The sequence below is a fragment of the Mytilus edulis genome, chromosome 3, assembly GCF_963676685.1.
Source record: "Mytilus edulis chromosome 3, xbMytEdul2.2, whole genome shotgun sequence".
NCBI lineage: Eukaryota > Metazoa > Mollusca > Bivalvia > Mytilida > Mytilidae > Mytilus > Mytilus edulis.
Window position 1 is genome coordinate 45221761 of NC_092346.1, and position 20801 is coordinate 45242561.

General features: G+C 30.8%; 1 protein-coding gene across 4 annotated transcripts in view; it reads right to left on the reverse strand.

The window, feature by feature from the left end:
• Positions 1-1585: 1585 nt before the first annotated feature.
• Positions 1586-20801, reverse strand: part of LOC139514295 (probable tubulin polyglutamylase ttll-15) — a 32281-nt gene continuing 13065 nt past the window's right edge. For all 4 annotated transcript variants that reach the window (XM_071303337.1, XM_071303334.1, XM_071303335.1 and 1 more), the window contains exons 3-16: positions 16605-16832; positions 16054-16209; positions 15388-15507; positions 14737-14812; positions 14495-14564; positions 11344-11427; positions 10408-10492; positions 8636-8714; positions 7410-7518; positions 6675-6741; positions 6004-6131; positions 5385-5484; positions 4929-5045; positions 1586-4142 (exon numbers count right to left, since the gene is read on the reverse strand). In XM_071303337.1, the coding sequence (XP_071159438.1) occupies positions 4011-4142; positions 4929-5045; positions 5385-5484; positions 6004-6131; positions 6675-6741; positions 7410-7518; positions 8636-8714; positions 10408-10492; positions 11344-11427; positions 14495-14564; positions 14737-14812; positions 15388-15507; positions 16054-16209; positions 16605-16832 (1551 nt within the window). In that variant the 3' untranslated portion in view covers positions 1586-4010. The remainder of the gene's footprint in view (positions 4143-4928; positions 5046-5384; positions 5485-6003; positions 6132-6674; positions 6742-7409; positions 7519-8635; positions 8715-10407; positions 10493-11343; positions 11428-14494; positions 14565-14736; positions 14813-15387; positions 15508-16053; positions 16210-16604; positions 16833-20801) is intronic.

A 20801-nucleotide genomic window follows, 5' to 3' on the forward strand; every position in this document is an offset into this window, starting at 1 on the left:
GGACCATGACATAGAGGGCACGGCCTAGAAATAGTCATCAAATTGATGTGTACTGATAGTTATGCAACTTTAAAGAAAAATATCATTATTTATTACAAGTAGTTCTTATCAAACTAACTTAAGCAGAAAATTTAACAGATGTTGACGCTGTTGCCTTCTTCATTATCACCAGAAAAGCAACACCTATGTCTTATGGGCAGTAACTTTTATCCCAGGTGAGATAAAAATGGCAAAGTAGACTTGAAACTGTCTATATAAGAAAGAAGATGTGGTATGATTGCCAATAAGACAACTCTCCACAAGAAACCAAATGACACAGGAAACTAACAACAATAGGTCACTGTACAGTGTTTTTAATCTTAATTGAGGTAGTAGTTATCCTGAACAACAAACATGACTCATCTACAACTTACTTGAGCTATTACTAAGTATTGGGCAGAATCTACTGTAGAGATCTCATGAAGATCAATTTTCTAAAGACAATATATTGTTGAAGACCCACTGGTGGCATTTGGCTATTTTCTGCTCTTTATTCGGGTAGTCATCTTCGCTAGCCAAGGGTTACGATCCACTCCCGCTCTCTTCAGACAGAAGAGAGCGGGAGTGGATCGTAACCCTTGGCTAGCGAAGATGTTGGGTAGTTGTCTCAGACATATTCAACATTTCCATTCTCCATTTTATTACTTTTGCAAAGTTCCAGTACACAACTAGCTTATATTATTATGTAATTTGATCTCAGCAGGAAGGCAGGGGAGAAAAGTGGGTCTCTTTTTTTTTGTGTATTCAACTCCAAAAATCTAAACCTAGATACTTACAACTCCCAGAATGAAGTTGAACACATCTTGTAGTTGCACCCTGCTATTATAGAATGGTTTGAGAATTTTTTTCTCATTTGTCCAGATGCATTTTCCTATAAGCTTATATTTTTACACCATTGTTTGATGACATCATTAACACCATCTGAAATCCAGTAAATATATTCATAAAAAGCACAGAGGAGCAAAGATTGAAACAGCCTAAACAATCAGCTGACACAAAAATACATCATATTTTACCACCAGTGTTTACTCAAAATGTTAGAAGACAATCATATAAGTATAGTTTTAACAAATGGGTCTAACAATTAAATTAAGAAAAAACAAGAATGTGTCCTATAGATGTCCCACTCACACTATCATTTTCTATGTTCAGTGGACTCTGAAACTGGGGTAAAAACTTGTCATTAAACTAGAAAGATCAAATCACAGGAAAAATGTGTACAAGTTTTCAAGTTGATTGGACTTCAACTTCATCAAAAACTACTTTTACCAAAAACTATAACCTGAAGTTGGACAGACGGAAAAATGAATGGACACACAGACTGAAAAACATAATGTCTCTAGGTGGGGCATTATAAAAAAGATGGACAAAGAGGAAATCAATAAGGCCAACAATAATTCAACATGATAGTGATCCTGAAAAAGAAATACATCTATTGTGGGATTCTTAACCAAACTCAGGAATTCGTATAGCCATAATAAAAATGATTCTGATTCTTACAGTTGTATTGAAAGGGAGATAACTTCAAATACTAAAAGAACAAAAATCAAAAGTCTATTAAAGGTTTAATCTTTAAATCATCTCCTTGAATATAAAATATAACAGCATTTATCAACTTCTTTCCAATAAATACATTTGGTCATGATATTAATGAATCAAACTACCCTTGACACAAAATGATAAATTTATTGCTCAATTTCAATCCAGTGTTCAACAATCAAATGTAAATAGTAAACAATTTTTTTTATAATTTAGTCAATAATGCCCTTTTTAAAGAGCTAGAACACTCAATGAATCAAATGAAATTTTGTACAGCAAATATGCATTGATATTTTACTACTAGAATAAAAATACAATATTAAATGAACAGTAAATGTTTGTGTTTTCTATAATTCAGATCTGTTTCAATATACTAACTACCGGTAACTGATGCCAGATTAAATATACAAAGTTCAAATAAAAAATAATAGTACATTTTGTATCACTGACAAAAATATGGTGGTTTTGTTAAAAATTCAAAAAGCATACTACAATGTAGCACTAAAATGTAAATTCAGAAAACATGCTTATTTAATAATTATCAAAAATTCTCACATGATAAAACAGAATAACAAAACAATTTAATTGTGCTACAAATTTTTCTGCTATCACATTTATAAACTTTATATCACTGTTGGTTTGCAAAGATTTATACAATTATAGGCATGCAACTAATTCCACTTATAAAATATTTTCTCAATCCATTCAAACTGGCCTCCTTAACAATACTAATATCCTCATAAGCTGCAAATATTACATATAAATGCATAAAAATATACAAAAGATACAAAGTAAATATAAACATATAAAATTTGATGATGATATATACCAGGAGGTAAACAAGTACATACATAAAATAAAAACAAAAAAAACTTCAGACCTCCAAATTATTATATTGAGGGGGGTAGAAGGGGTTCTTATCCCGAAATACTGGGCTTAAAAACATGAAATCCCAAGGTCCTGAACTTAAAGAAATTTAAATCCTGACATCCCAAAAATTCAAAAAAAGAATTCCCGGATCCCAATAGGACCAATTCCGAAAGCCTGAGCTTAAAAACACCCAAACACAGAGTCCCGATAAAGGTCCTACCCTCTATATTGAGATATATTTATCTTACAAACTAACACAAACACATATATACATAAAATGGGACCACATCATAAATCATATTGCACTTATGCTTTGATAAAAATATCAATCAATTATTATATATGTAACATTTATTTTGTTATTTAATATCAAATAATAAAATTGAACATATAAAAGTAGAAAGCACTAGGTTTCCATAAAGAAAATGGCAAAAATAATTTAAGAACTTACAGGTACTATGGTAACTGCAAGCTTTTCAATTTAAATTAAAAAAGTTCTGTGTGCCACATGATCAAAGATATGGGAGGTGGTTACTTTCTATCTCAACTTCTCTGTCTTTCACATTCAAGTTTTTGTGTGTCGGAATCTTAACTTTATATCAAATGATAACAGTCTAAGCAGGGGACGTAATGATGAACCTTACTAAATTCATCTTGTTCCAGAAAGTTTTAAATTCCGTGCTTGAACTTTGTACATTCTACATTCATGATGAGAATAGATCTAATTGAGGGGACTTACCAGTAGTCATAGATATAAAGTCTATTTCATCCAGATTTTTTAATGCTAAAGGAGGTGAAAAGTTTTTGAATTTCTTACAAAAAAGTTTTTGTAAATAAGTTACTTTTTATTCAATATTTCAAATTCCCCTACACTCCCTGAAAAAAACCATCTTTTGATCTGTCAAGAAGATGAATCAAAAGAAGATGCTTTCTTTTTAGACAAAATAGGACTTCTAAAATAAGATTTTATTAAGATGAAGTCAGTCATATAAATCGTTCTAGTTCAAACATCAATTTGTCTGTAATATTAAAGGTCTAAAGAAACCAAAATATGCTGTTCGAATAAATATAAAAATAATGACAGTCAAAATGTTTCATGCGTATATATCTATATCTAAATGCCATGTATCAAATAAATATAAAAGTAATAAAAAATGTAGATAATGATGGTATTTTCTCTATATCACTCTTTTTAACACAACAGTAATATTTTTTCTAACTAAAGTAGATGATACCAATGCGCTTTTAACAGTAGCTTATAATATCAAAGCACTTGCATTTAGATGATTGAATGTTGGTTGCTTAACTCCAATGGCAAATATTTCATGTATGTTCAGTACAAACTACTTTTAAGACATTGTTATACTATGCTTCATTTTTTCAAAAGATGAAAAATTTCCATCTATTTTATTCTTTTTTTTATATATTTTATTTTTATATTTGTTTATTAATCTTTGTCCTAAAGACTCTTTTGACCTCGTTCTTCACTTTATTTCTATTTGACTGTTACAGTAGTATTTCTGCACCAATAGGCCACTTCAACAGAGAATCTTTTCTTAGAACTAAGAACACCACGACTGGTCTTGTTGACATTTCCCAACATACCACATGTACATGACTTTATTTTTAGCATTAAGCCATTTATACTCCGTATTTGCTTTGTCTGGTTTCCAATGATGTGCTTCATGCTGAGTCTAAAAATACAAATTTTTTAAATTCAACTAAATAAATTTTTGCTACCAATCTTCAAGTAAAATACTATTAAATAAGATCATGTGTTCTACTAACTATATAAATTTATGACCAACACCATGTGTGGGCTGTTTCATAAAAATTATATGGTATCAAGTTACTATAAAAAAAAAAATGGGTCAAAGTCTACAATGGTGCGGTTATTTTTGAATATTTTTTCATTAAATAATGAATGAGTTCAAAGATCTGAGAAAATGAGAAAAAAAAATCATAATGGCAAGTGCACAACTCCCAACACATGTGCAATCTTCCTGTGAAGTTTCGAGGATTTGAGTTGAAAGCTGAATTGATTACAAAAAAAGAGGTATGCTTTTTCCTTGATGACTAACTTCTTGAATATTTTAAGAAGTGTCTAACAAAGGGATATAATCTTGTAACTATGCAACTAGGCTGTTAATTTGCTTTCAATTCAAATGTACTCATTCTGCTGATGGACAGATTAGTCATAGACATGATTGTTACTCTAAATATAAGTAGCAGATGTGTGTTTTACATAAATAAGAGAGCAAACTAATCTAAAAGATACAAAACTAAAATTGACTTCTAAATTCTTCATTTCCCTTCAACCTTGCACCTATACACACACATATGCGCAACTGGTACATTGCATAGAGGCAACAATGACTTTTGAATACATCAACTTTATCAAAATCTAATGAAGTGCAATAATTTAGGATAACTGAGGAGATGAAAAACATTAAATTATTCATGAATTTGACAGTACTTACCATATTGAAATAAGGGAAGACCCTTCTGCATCCTCTCCTATTCATATGTTCCTGGTAGGCAGCTTTAAGAATTTTCTTCAGTTCTAATGTAAGGCACTGGCTGCATAATTGGCATTTCTAAGTGATGTAAAAAATAAATTCTTAGAAATTATAATACAGTTTGATTTAAGATAAAAAATAGTTTAAGCATTTTCCTTAATCTCCCGTGTTTGTAGAAAACAGTCAAATCCTAGTATTCTCACTGTCTTGTGTTGCGAAAATGTACATAATGTTTGTTTTATATTTTTGTGTTTTATTCAATACGGGAACATTCTGCAGTAGATAAAAACATTTATAACAAGTTTGGGCCACTGGCTTCATATACAGTTTCTATGTCATTTTTCTAAACAACACAGTAAATAAGTAATTTTTCACTTTTAATCAATCTAATTATATCCATCGATATTTTGTATTTACCTCTGGCAAACAATTATTCTGACATTTTTTACCACTGCACCAATCAGGAAACACAGCAATGTCTCTGTTAGAGGATACCATAGCTCTCTCATCTTCTCCACTAAAATACAAAACAATAGTACAAAAGATTAATCTACTGCCATTAACTTCAGATTTCAGTTAGATAAATATCTGTATGATTCCCAAAAATGATTTTGGCCCTACTTTATACCCAATATATTAATTCAAATAACATTAAGGTCAAGCATAAAGATTTTTCGGTGAAACAAAGATTATTAACAAGTGAAAAAAACCTGTACATTACAAACTGCCTAGGCTTAATTTTTGTTTTCGTTATGCTTTAATATAAATATCTGTTTTAATTCAAACTATTGGCCTATACCCCACATCACCTTTTTATGTATAAACTGTTTAATATTGGTTCATTATACATTGTAGTTACAGTTTGACATAATATTTTTTAAGATTGCACTCTTAAATTCTCAACAATTATCCATGAAATAATTCTATGTCATACAAAGGGAGATTAATTTCGCATTAAATCTTAATCGTTTCAAAATATTTAAATGGCTTGTTTATGCTATACCATGCTACTTGAAGACAACATTTATTTACATACCTGTTTTCAAATGGACTAGTCACAGATCTAGCTATTCCAACTAAACTCAATAGATTAAATATCACATGCTCATACAGCCGAGTATTGGCACTGAAATGTGCAGATGATAAATTGGGAGACATGTTTGCCTAAAACAGAGAAAATATGTTACTTTAGGAAACAAATTATAAGATATTATCTACTCATCTGGAATATGCATTCCAGGAAAGTGACATTATAAGCATGACATCAGTTTAATCATACAAATAATATCAGGGATACTTTGGCAAAATATGCATAGAGCACAAGGTCAACCAAATAGTTCTTTGGAAACAAGTACAGATCTTGAAAAAATTTGAAATATTTTTGATTTTTAAGCCAGTTTTACCTAAAAGAGAACTTTCTCCTAAGTGATACAAACAGTATATTGCATAATGAAACATTTCACTTGTTTACTTTTTTAACATTAAATTTTTTTTTCAGAATGCAAGTATCTTGGCACACCTTATTTTTAAAAACCTAAACTGAATTACATATCCAGTGTGACGTATTTTACTTTGCATGCAGGTACAGCAAAACCATAAATTTATTATATTTTATAATAACCTTTAAATATCAAATGAATATGCTTAAAAATAAGTCTCTACACTAACGCACGAGTTTCAGCTGCTTTATAAAACTTCTATACTTACTTCCATTAAATAAACATTTAAATCTTCATCTAACACAAAATCAAATCTCATCATCTCAAAGAAGTTCCTATACAAAATAAACAAATTATTTTTTTTTAACAATGGCTGTCTTTTGATAAAGATTTCCTCAATTGTTTTGTATTATTGTAAATATGGTGTTAATAGTAACATTTTTTTCAAGTCTCTGATATATAAATAGTTATAATACTTAATTTTTTCATGTTCTGGTTGTTTAAACAAAAATGAGAATGGAAAATGATAAGAGGAGTCCTTCAGCTGGCCCCTAAACAAAAATGTATACTAGTTCAGTGATAATGGACGTCATACTAAACTCTGAATTATACACAAGAAACTAAAGTTTAAAAACTTGATACACTGAATAGTCAACTGTCTATAATTGATGACTCCTTTTATTTATGAAATAAATGGGGAATGTGTCCATTGTACACAGTTGATGCCCCCCTTAACATATAACATTATAAAGGATCATAACTCAAGAACAGTAAAAGTCATTAAGTGATGCTGCATAAACTTGTACTTGATCTAGGTTGTGTGGTAATAAATGTTGTGTTTAAGTTTCCTAACATTTAGGTGAGGGCAATCAAGTTAAAGAACAGAAACATTAAGCTATTTTTCCATTTGGTTGAGGCAAACAAAAGTTAGAAAACTGAAATCTTCTTATATCTACTCAATTGAAGCATATGGCCTTTCAATGTACTTATTGCTATTCAGTACCTGGAACTTCTGTATTTTTTCAGTATGTTTATAAAATTGTGTTCTTTTTGAATGGCTACTGTGGCAACTGTTTCTCTCATATCCATCCACATCTTCTCATAATCTAAACCTTCAAAAACAAATAATTTAATGGTCATTAGGAAATAAAGAAAGAACTGTTTGGTACTAGAACCATTATTGAAATCATTCTTGGCCACTCAAAACCTGAAATAATATTAGAATCTAATTGTATATTCAAAATATAAAGACTATAAATTTATAAAAATTGACAGAAATGGAAAGTTAACAAAGTAATGCTGAAGGGAATGTTTGAAATATTTTTCTTGAGGCCTGATGAATAATAATATCTTGTATAAGTTGTATATTTTTAATTCTTTTTTTTCAAAGGATGACATAGACCACAGTAAAATAACTGGACTAAAATTAATTTGTCTTGTTTAATTTTCAAAAATTTTGGACAAAATATTTACTTTGATTCTTTAACAAAAATATAAAAATAAAAAAAAGACTGTAACCACACACTTAAACAGAAAATTTCATTGGATATACAGCCATTTGACAAACATTTATTTTGATCATCGAGAAGCTTTATACTTCAACAACAGGGCCAAGACCCCGCTCTTCGTTGTCCACGAATATAGTTCCCTTTAATTTTTTCTTTATCTTTTTTCTTTTCCTTCCTCATACATTTCTTAGTTTTTCTGGAGTGGAAATGAAAGAAGAGTTCTGAAATAAACTTTTGGATGTTTTGTTTTAACTGATTTTGATATGGAATGAGTGATTAGGCCAGGTGCAAAAAGGTGATATTTACAGTTTTCAGAACATCTCTTGACTTGTCCATGTGGGTATGGATGTGTATTGGCTAAATTTGTAAAAGACAGCAGAGCAATCTTTCTGAATGTTGGATATATTTTTGGACTAGAACTGTACTTTACACACACACAAAATTTGACAAAAAGATTAGGTGCATTTTTTTTAATGAAACAAAACGTTATAAAAAAACTAATAGAGAATTTAATTGTGGTCTGTGGCCAACAAAATGTTCAGTTGATTTTTTTACAGAGTTATCTCCCTGTAGTGTTATGTACCAAGTTTACAGAGTTATCTCCCTGTAGTGTTATGTACCACCTTTACAGAGTTATCTCCCTGTAGTGTTATGTACCACCTTTACAGAGTTATCTCCCTGTAGTGTTATGTACCATTGGCATGAATAACATATACCTTACCTTTACTCTTAAGGTACATGCTGAAAGTTTCTTTAAAAGAGAATCCCAAATCTGTGTAATATTTCATCAAAGATGGCATCTACAAACATTTAATGTATTACTAAATATTAAAAAATTGAGCAACACATTTTATAAAAACGGAATAACTAAAGTGTTTTCTGACATCTATTAGGATGGTAAATACATACTACTTGTACATATACTTTTTTGTCTGAATACATTTTTGGAAAAAAATAGCAAGAACGTGGTACAACCATTTACAGAAAAGCACCAAAAAGAGCCGAAAATAGCAAACATATATATATATATTTGCACACAGAATTTTTAAACTGTTAACAATTCCTCATAATAAATGAACCACATAATTCTAGCAAAGATGGTACACTTCAAAGAGATATGCAGACACACACAAAAAAGAGACAGAAAAACTTAGTTTTTAGTAACAAATTTTTAATATTATATGTGCAAATATAAAATACAAGAGTACACACGCTGAAATGTCTCGCCTTCTTAACTAATCATTGATATTATGTTGATAGTCCTAAATATAAAGCTTTATTACAAATGTCACATAAACTTAACATTTACCAAGAAAACTAAACATTGACCATTGAACCATGGATATGAAGTCAAGGTCAAATAAAGCATGCTAAGCAGGCATGTACGGCTAACAATTCTTCCATACAACAAACATTGTTGACCTATAGCATATAGTAGTAGAAAAAAAGACCAAAACTCAAAAACTTAACTTTGACCACTGATACCATGAAAATGAGATCAAGGTCAGATGACACCTGCCAGCTAGACATGTACATCTTACAATCATTCCATACACCAAATATGGTAGACCTATTGCATACAGTATAAGAAAAACAGAACAAAACACAAAAACTTAACCATAACCACTGAACCATGAAAATGAGGTCAAGGTCAGATGACAACTGCCAGTTGGACATGTACACCTTACAGTCCTTCCATACACTGAATATACTAGACCTATTGCTTATAGTATCTGAGATATGAACTTGAACATCAAAGCTTCACCTTGTTCACTGATCCATGAAATGAGGTCAAGGTCAAGTGAAAACTGTCTGACGGGCATGAGGACCTTGCAACGTACGCACATACCAAATATAGTTATCCTATTACTTATAATAAGAGAGAATTAAACATTACAAAAAAATCTTTTTCTTTCAAGTAGTCACTGAACCATAAAAATGAGGTTAAGGACATTGAACATGTGACTGACAGAAACTTCGTAACATGAGGCATCCATATACACCGTATGAAGCATCCAGGTCTTCCATCTTCTAAAATATAAAGCTTTTAAGAAGTTAACTAACGCCGCCGCCGGATCACTATCCCTATGTCGAGCTTTCTGCGACAAAAGTCACAGGCTCTACAATTAACCACTCCTGTTATACACCATAAAAACAAATTGTTTTTTCTTGGAATACATCAAAGACTTTCATTCACTTAGTATTAAAATACAATAAGCATTTTAATAATAAAAAAATGGTTTCTTTAAATATAAAACTAGCTATGCGTCTTTCATATTTGAAAAAAAATAATAATAGATAAAACATAAACACTAAGAGACTGCAAAAAAAAATTTAAAAGTATCATAGTTTTGAAGAAAATTGTCTTTAATAAAAACAAATTATCACAAAATCTGAGAACTCATAAAATTTGTTTCAGACAATCATACAAAAAAAAACAAAAAAATAAAAATCATTAAGGCAATAGTTCCTTGACTGTAACCCTAATCATACCTGCCATACAGGTATATAGTCATCATCTACCACATACTTCTTGGTATCATAGGGATCAAATGGATGGTAGTTCTTGGTACAGAATCTGGCAATAAACAATTGAAATCATTTCTTAAGATAACATGAAATCTACTAAATTAGTGTTTTTTTAGAGTATGCAGTTAATTTTAATATTTGAATTTCAATTTTTTTCTTTACCTTAAATACATTTGCTAATACTATTTTTTTTTCAAATTGGAGACACAGAGCACTAATGGGAGTTAAAATTAAGAAATGTTTTATTGAATTTATAGTTGGTTTTAAGACCTTCAGACTTATTTATTCATTCACATATTAGTTGACTTAAATCTGGTTTTATGTAGTAAATTCCTATAATTATTACTGAGGGTTATGGGCTTCCCGTCAACTGTGGTGTAAGATTGCTATTTCAAAGAAAACAAATTTCTTATTTTAGTATTAAATTTTAGTTTCCTGTCATGTCTAAAAGTCATGGAACCTTGTTTACCGGTATGAACAATAGCAGACACACAGCTTAATTTCAATTACTTCCCCTTAAAGATATCTGACCTTAATTATTTGTTGCATGCAACTTTAGTGTGGTGTATTTCCCTATAATCAGTTATAATACGAGTTTTACAAAAATCAAAATGGTTCTTCCTTCAAAAAAGAGATGTCAGGGTATAAGAATACCCTCAGAGTTGTTTAAAAGACAATGCCTTAAATTACCTCTGAATTCAAGGTCAACGTCACCTCAGCTTTAGTTATAGCTCCAAACTTCAAACAGAATAGCTGTTGTTTGTCATTATAGTCAGATAATAAGAAATTATCCCCACATTTATGGTGCATGGACTAATAGAGTTAAAATTGATTATGAAGGGCAATTATAGTGCTGTTACCCGACTTTTACCAAAATTTTGCTAAAAATTAAATACAAACCTATACAAGGCTTCATCGTCTACAATGTATACTCTCAATGGGTCTATTGATGTGATAATAGCATATATTCCTATGTCAAATTTCCTGTTGAATAATATATGATAGTACAATAAATTATTTAACTTACAGCGTTTCAATTCTACTCAAAGTTCTTTTTTTTTACAATCAAAGATCAATAACTGTTTAATAACCAAAAGAAATGAGATAAAATAACAAAAAGGTGATTTCCTTGTTCTATCAAAATATTTCTTAATCTATTACACCACTGTCCTAGGTAAATTGAGGGTTGAGCCCCAGGGGTTGAACACACACACATATGTTTAACCATAGATGTAATACCCATGTATGGTTTAACCAAGACATATTCTGTATGTGGCTGTCTCAACTCAAGAGCATATAAAACAGTGGTTGCAGTTGGTCACTGTCCTATTTGTGTTTTGTTTGTTATTTTGTGCATAAATCAGGTTGCTACTTTTCTTTTTTGTTTGAATTGTTGTTTCATTTTTTGTCATGCTTGGGCCTTTTAAGCTGACTTTATGGTACAGGTTTTGCTCATTGTTGAAGGCTGTAGTGACCTAAAGTTGCCTAACATCTACATCATTTGGTCTCTGACAGATAGTTGTCACATTGACAATCATACCGTATCTTCTTATCCTTAAACCAGGTGCTCCGCAGGGCGCAGCTTTATACGACCGCAGAGGTCGAACCCTGAACAGTTGGGGCAAGTATGGACAAAACATTCAAGCATGATACAGCTCTGAATTTGGATTGTGATCAAATTTTTGACATTACATGGTTTTTTTTTACACAAAACAAATGCCAAGATTTTACAAATCAATTAAAGATTTCTTCTTCAAACTTTTTAAATCTAAAATTAAATAGTTGACACAGCATAGGTTTCTGACACAGAATGAATGTGGTATAATAAACTTAAAAGGTTTTTTTTGCCTTTGAGCAAATCACTATGCTGTTGAATATTAATCCTCTCAAAAAAATGTTTGAAGAAATTTTCTTTTTATTTATGAAATCTGAAATGAGAAAAATTTAACCCCCCCCCCCCTTTTTTTTCACATCCCTGTTTCCCTTTTTCAAAACTGATATCAATTCAAATTTCTAATGGAGTTTGCAACAATAACTACTCATTTAAATACATCATAAAATATTAAGATGTAAAAAAACTGCTTGTTATCACTGAATGGTAAAGATTATTTAAATTTATCAGTTGGTAGTAAAAAGTGTATATACATTGTATATTGTATATAACAAAGATTTAAGTTGATTCTGGACAAAGAAAGATAACTCCAATTAAAAAAAATTCTTGCTATTGCACAAATAGGATATTTCTTGCTTACTATTCTGGACAAAGAAAGATAACTCTAATTAAAAAAAAATTTGCTATTTCACAATATTGTGCAATTAGATATTTCTTGCCATTGCACAACACTGTGCAATTGAAAAGACTTGCTATTGCACAATACTTAATATAATAAATTTAGATCCTGATTTGGACCAACTTGAAAACTGGGCCCATAATCAAAAATCTAAGTACATGTTTAGATTCAGCATATCAAAGAGGCCCAAGAATTCAATTTTTGTTAAAATCAAACTTAGTTTAATTTTGGACCCTTTGGACTTTAATGTAGAATTTGAAATTTGAAAACAGAACCAAAAATGAAGAATCTACATACACAGTTAGATTTGGCATATCAAAGAACCCCAAGGATTCAATTTTTGATGAAATCAAACAAAGTTTAATTTTGGACCCTTTGGACCTTAATGTAGACCAATTTGAAAACTGGACCAAAAAAACTTCAATAATCAAGAATCTAAGTACATTTTTAGATTCAACATATCAAAGAACCCAACCGATTCATTTTTTGTCAAAATCAAACTAAGTTTAATTTTGGACCCTTTGGACCTTAATGTAGACCAATTTGAAAACGGGACCAAAAGTTGAGAATCTACATATACAGTTAGATTCGGCATATCAAAGAACCCCAATTATTCAATTTTGATGAAATCAAACAAAGTTTAATTTTGGACCCTTTGGGCCCCTTTTTCCTAAACTGTTGGGACCAAAACTCCCAAAATCAATACCAACCTTCCTTTTATGGTCATAAGCCTTGTGTTTAAATTTTATAGATTTGTATTTACTTATACTAACATTATAGTGCGAAAACCAAGAAAAATGCTTATTTGGGTCCCTTTTTGGCCCCTAATTCCTAATCTGTTGGGTCCTAAACTCCCAAAATAAATACCAACCTTCCTTTTGTGGTCATAAACATTGTGTTTAAATTTCATAGATTTCCATTTACTTAACCTAAGGTTATTGTGCAAAAACCAAGAAAAATGCTTATTTGGGCCCTTTATTGGCCCCTTATTCCTAAACTATTGAAACCAAAACTCCCAAAATCAATCCCAATCTTTCTTTTGTGGTCATAAACCTTGTGTCAAAATTTCATAGATTTCTATTAACTTAAACTAAAGTTATGGTGCGAAAACCAAGAAAATGCTTATTTGGGCCCTTTTTGGCCCCTTATTCCTAAAATGTTGGGACCAAAACTCCCAAAATCAATACCAACCTTCCTTTTATGGTCATAAACCTTGTGTTAAAATTTCATAGATTTCTATTCACTTTTACTAAAGTTAGAGTGCGAAAACTAAAAGTATTCGGACGCCGGACGACGACGACGACGACGACGACGACGACGACGACGACGACGACGCAGACGCCAACGTGATAGCAATATACGACGAAAATTTTTTCAAAATTTGCGGTCGTATAAAAACTTCTGGAATGAGTAATAATGCAAAATCCCTAACATATACAAAGTAAGTCGTCCTGATTGTGCATGAAACATTTGCCACTGGATGTTCAGCAAACAGTAAACAATCAATGTACTAAGTAAACATATTTCAATTAATCTGAAGACTGAGTGAAAATCCACTAATTCTGTTCATTAAGAAAATAATAAAATAAGTAAATGTTACATAACTCTTAAAACATTGTAATGTTAAAAGATTTAAGTCATCAATTAAAAATGGGCAAAGGTCCACAATTCTTGACAAACATTAAATTCAATTATCTCCCCTTTTTCAATCTTTATAGAGCAAGTTCATCTAATGAGAATTAACAAACTAAAAATTATACCTTCCATCTATCAACAGAGGTTTGTCTATATACTGTTGTACAAATGATCCTGTACTGCCTAGGTCAAGTTCTAAAATTAAAAATAACAGAATTTTAGGAAACATCTACTTGAAAATGGATCTATTATATTTTGAGGTATAAATTTGCAGACCAAAGCATTAGGTCACAAATTTACATGCTACAATGTCTACATAATATTTATTTCCAATGTTTTGTGCAAAGGAAAATGTTTAAGCTTTTACCGTTAGTCTTCTTTATCTTAACTCCTCTGTGTGTGTTCTTCTTCTGTACCCACATTTTATTGGGATGTCTTTTAGTCTACAACATTAAGACAATAACACTTATACTTGTATAAAATGTGTTGTTTGATACATTTGAAGGTTGTATGATATAAAATACAAAAGATATACAAAATTAAGGAGATGTGGTTTAATTGCCAATGAGATTAAATGTTTCTTGGGACGTACATTCAAATAAGCACTACTAAATATAATGTGTTCTGCCCAAGTATTCCACTTTGATATATGGTGCCAAGAGTGCATTCTGTTTTAATGGGGATTGTGGTGTCTGAATGAATTTTTTACCCAGTAGTCTTTAGCTAGAGGTTATAGGGCAGGGTTAAGATCTCACAAAATATGTTTAACCCTACCACATGTTGCCCCTGTTCAAAGTCAGGAACCTCTAACCCTTGTTAGACTTGACTTTTTTTTTTCTTGTTTTTTTTCCCCCTAAGTGATGCAACATGTTCATATCTATTACCAAATAGAATAAGTGTCAATGAGATGACAACCCAATTAACAAATATGCTGATATCAAACCTTTACATTTAGAAAAACAGCAGTAATAACTTTCAACAGTACTTTGTTTCCTATCTTTATCAGCATGGAACTTACATATGCTAGGAATTTCTTTGTCTCTGATGGAATCTTGAATGCCTTTGGAATGAAAGAAGTGTTTGTTGTAGCTAAAAAAACTTTGTTTGAGATATACCCTGATCCTGGAAAGTGGTTAATCTGAAAAATAAGACATTTTAAAGGATTTATTCTTACAATAATTTTTCAATATGACTATTAGCAAAACAAAATAAAGCTTTTTATCTGTTATCTTTTAGGAACTGAACAGATGCAATATATAATTGTGTTAGTGTTATTACAGATATATTCTAAAACTATATTTCAAGTTGTTTTTAAACTACATTGTACCTTAGTCCCTTTTTGCCAGTTCAATTGCAATGAATTGTAAAACTTGTTTTGTATAAAACAAAGCTCCAGTTATGATTCTAGATTATCTAGAAATCGGTTTTTCTGATAGTTGGTGTTTTGCCTTGTTTACAAAATTGTTTTGAACCCTGATTCATTTTTGTTTTATTGCAAATGTTAATGCTCCTTCTTTCTATAATAGTATTAAAACAAACCATCCTTTCTTACATAGACATATCTGTTATCCTTTTTTCATCAGTGTATACCATATCCACATTAAGATACCTTTAAAAGAGTACTTTTATTTGTATAATTTACAAAAGAGTATTCCAGTCATTAAATGTCTTTTTACACAATTACCTTTTGATGAGGTTTTGCAGTTGAAATCTTTTTGGACAAACTTTCAAAAGGGTATTCATGTGACCAGAGAACATCCCAATCTGACTCAGCATCACCTACAGCATAACCTATTCTGTCAAAAACAGCAAAAACATGCTTCAAGTACCCACTGTGTTTCTACAATACAAAATATAACATACGATATTTCTTCACATACAACTGATTATGGTAAACCTACATATACTGTTAAATTTGATCAATAGACTGAGAATCAGAGATAGGTATAATTCTCAAGTTCATCTTTAAATTAATTTGACATTGAATTAATGATGTTACACTTCTGTTTTATACTAACTTATATTTATTTACACAGAAACTTTAATTTAAAATTAAATGAACAAATCTCAACTTTTTACAATAGACATATAATACCAATAAATTTGCTCTTTTTCTGAGTCTTGACCAAGCAGGGTAAGCAGTATATATAATTATTATTTCATCCATTTTACCTTAATATACTAAAAACAATTTTTTCAATATTCATGCTTTTTCATTCCCATTTATAAGCTTACATTTTTGCCTTCTATCCATACAATGGGTTGTTTGGAAGCATATTTCCCTTCTTTAGCCTCCATTGTTGGTGTTAGGTGTGCAGCATAGTCCTCCCTCATCTTATGGAGTTCATAGATGTTTAGTAATGTCAGCAAAACACCCAAGGTTAATACAATTATCACAACCAATGACAAAGGTCTGGATATAAGACCTCTGGTCTTAGGCTTCTTGAAGGGATGGTCATGTTCCTACAATAATATAAGTATTCTAAATTTTATACCATATTTCAAAAGCTAAATTAGGATTGTAGCTGGAAAATCTTATATTCAAAATAAACTTTCTTATGAATAATAAAAAAATGATTGGAATTGAAATAGGAAAGCATAAATTTCGTGTTTCTCAGATCAAATTTGTACCTTTTTTAGTACTTATCCAATTTTGGAACCTGGGTGTACTGTGGATTCATTATTATTCGTTGGATACCAATTTTTGTGTATTTTGTGGGTACAGATGAACCATGAAATTAAATATTCAAATAATTACAATTTCTTATAGGCTTGTATACACATATTATGGCAAAACCACAAAATTTAATATCCACGAACATGTTAGTTTTCCTTAGTAATCCACGAAAATTGGTACCCACGAAAACAATTGAATCTACAGTATGTAATCTTATATTCAATTAAAAAAGTACTTCAATTTTTTAAGATATATAATAAGAAGAATAATGTACAATGTATAGCTAATCGTGTTAAATTATAAGACTTGTATGTATATTATGTAATGCTATACAGATAAACAAACAATTAAGTTAAAAACTTAGATTAAACTATGTTTATCTATGTTCCAGACCGTATGAGTATTTGGACCGTACGCGTACGGTCTGGACCGTATGCGTACTTTTTCAAAATACGCATACGGTCGGACCGTACGCGTACGGTCTGACTAATATTAAGAAGTTGGTCAAGTTTATTTGATACAAATGTATATGGTAGATCAACATAACTTATATCTGAAATTAATATAAAATGTTCAATAGTAATTGAAATAAAAACTTTTCATATTATAACTATTTAAAAAAAATCACGCTTATTCAATCTGTTAATCTCCTGTATTTAGCATGTAAGTAATTCATTAATAGCAGCCCAGTAGGCTCATTGAAATTGAATTCATCGGAAGTAAACATAGAGTGGGAGAACAATTATAGTTTTAGAATATTTAGGAACTTTACAAAAAAATGCATATGCAAAGGAACATGCATGATCAAAACATGTTAATGTAAAAAAAAAAATATGACGTTCTCTGTGGAAACCAGTGTCACCTTGAGTAACAAAATAGAATTATCGGATAAACAAATATTTAATTTCAATTGTTCGCTTATTCACTTTATCCATCTAACTGTAATTATAACAATTTGTATAACGAAAAATAAAGATTTTGATAAATGTTTGTTTGAATTTAACCCATATGATCCCAAAACAAGTATGGTCAGCTGGACCGTACGCGTATACTCATACGGTCCGACCGTACGCGTATGGTCCGACCGTACGAGTATACGTATACGGTCCGGACCGTACGCGTACGGTCCAAATACTCGTATGGTCTGGAACATCTATACACACGATATTATCATGTATAGTATTTCTAGGTGTGCACATATATTGTTCTGCTTTAAGTGAATATCTGAATCGATGCATGAATGCATGTCACGTACTGTATCCTGTTGTATTGTATCTTTTTTTAATGTTATTAGTTAAGATTTGTTTCGCCACCAAAAGTAAGATATTAATTATGAATTAGATTAGACACAATTTTATTTATTATGTGATGCAATTTTTATAATTATACCTTCAGTTGTATTGCAATTTTTCAATAGTTAAAAGATTCCAGGGAAAAGGCTATTATAATTTGTATCATTCAGTCAACTAGCAGGGTGTTTAACAGCCCTGACTACAAATGACATCTTGCACCATCATTATAACCTGTTGAAAATTTGAGAATAAGGTAATTTGTCATTATTCTAAGTTCATGCTGATTTATTTTTTTACACAATTTAAAGTTACACGATACAGGTAATGTATCATTCAATATTATAAATCTTTTAAACTTTTTCAGAAATATCCCCCCCCCCCCAAAATGTGAGTAACGTAGTTGCTTACAATGATAGTTTCCTTATAACCTATACAACAAAGCAGCATTACTCCTGTCAAACTGGTTGATTTCCATGGATTTTTGAACTGGTATAATTTCAAATAAATCTTACAAAGAAATGAACGTGAGAGAGTGCTTTGAAGACTGAAGACAGGTCAGTCAGATGCACAGATGGTCTGCCCGGTATTTCTATTTCCACTGCACCGTGTTGTGGCATTGGAATTGGGGTATAAGTAAAATTTATAACATATTGTTATAATAATAATAATAATAATAATAAATTCTTTATTTAAAGAGGGTAAACTCAGTCAGTTACAATAAACTAATCTTCCCTGAGGCCTTCAAGACTGTTATGTACAGTCTTGAGTCTGGTGAAAGATTCTATCATTAATTGCAAATAGATGGTCAATACAGTCATGATAGTTTAGTTATCCCTTATATCTCAGGTATTTATATATATGTTACCATATATTTTAAAATTAACTGTCATTCTTTTTCAAACAGATGGAAGCAGCATATATAAGATATTTACATAAACAACACTGCAAATTTGAAGAAGATCAACAAACAGTTACAGAAATAGAAGAAGGAGTTAAATATATAGTCAATGCAGTACTGAAAAAGGTAGCTGCAAAAAATTCAATATTTGAATTTTCAAAGTTTATTGAAGCTGGTAGCTTTTATGAAGGGACTAAATAAAATTGAGAATGGAAATGGGGAATGTGTCAAAGAGACAACAACCCGACCAAAATAAAAAAACACAACAGCAGAAGGTCACCAACAGGTCTTCAATGTAGCGAGAAATTCCCGCACCCGGAGGCGTCCTTCAGCTGGCCCCTAAACAAATATATACTAGTTCAGTGATAATGAATGCCATACTAATTTCCAAATTGTACACAAGAAACTAAAATTTAAATAATACAAGACTAACAAAGGCCAGAGGCTCCTGACTTGGGACAGGCACAAAAAATGCGGCGGGGTTAAACATGTTTGTGAGATCTCAACCCTCCCCCTATACCTCTAACCAGTGTAGAAAAGTAAAAGCATAACAATACGCACATTAAAATTCAGTTCAAGAGAAGTCCGAGTCTGATGTCAGAAGATGTAACCAAAGAAAATAAACAGAATGACAATAATACATAAATAACAACAGACTACTAGCAGTTAACTGACATGCCAGCTCCAGACTTCAATTAAACTGACTGAAAGATTATGATTTCATCATATGAACATCAGGCACAATCCTTCCCGTAAGGGGTTTAGTATCATACCATCATAACATATATGAGAAGAACATAACCTGTGTCATGCCAACAACTCAACCAAATGAATTTGATTTTACAGTTATATTGAATCATTTATCAACTCCTGGAGCAATACGAATTGCAGACGGATGTTCACCCTGATACAAGAAGATCTTTTAGAGGATCAGCTTGAGAATTATAAGAAGTGTTGTGATAGGGAAAATATGCTACATGTGGAAACCAGATGCTCCGCAGGGCGTAGCTTTATACGACCGCAGAGGTTGAACCCTGAACGGTTAGGGCAAGTATGGACACAACATTCAAGCTGGATTCAGCTCTAAATTTGGATTGTGATTAAATAGTTGACACAGCATAGGTTTCTGACACAGAATGAATGTGTTCTAATGAACTTAAAATTTTTGTTTCTCTTAGAGCAATTCACTATGCTGTTGAATATTAATCCTCTCAAAAAAATGTTTGAAGAAATTTTCTTTTTTATTTATGAAATTTCAAATGAGAAAAATTGAACCCAATTTTTTTAATCACATCCCCCTTTCCCTTATTCCAAAACTAATCTCAATTAAAATTTCTAATGGAGTTTGCAACAATAACTACTCATTTAAATACATCATAAAATATTAAGATGTAAAAAAACTGCTTGTTATCACTGAATGGTAAAGATTATTTTAATTTATCAGTTGGTAGTAAAAAGTGAATATACATTGTATATTGTATATAACAAAGATTTAAGTTGATTCTGGACAAAGAAAGATAACTCCAATTAAAAAAAAATCTTGCTATTGCACAATATTTTGCAAT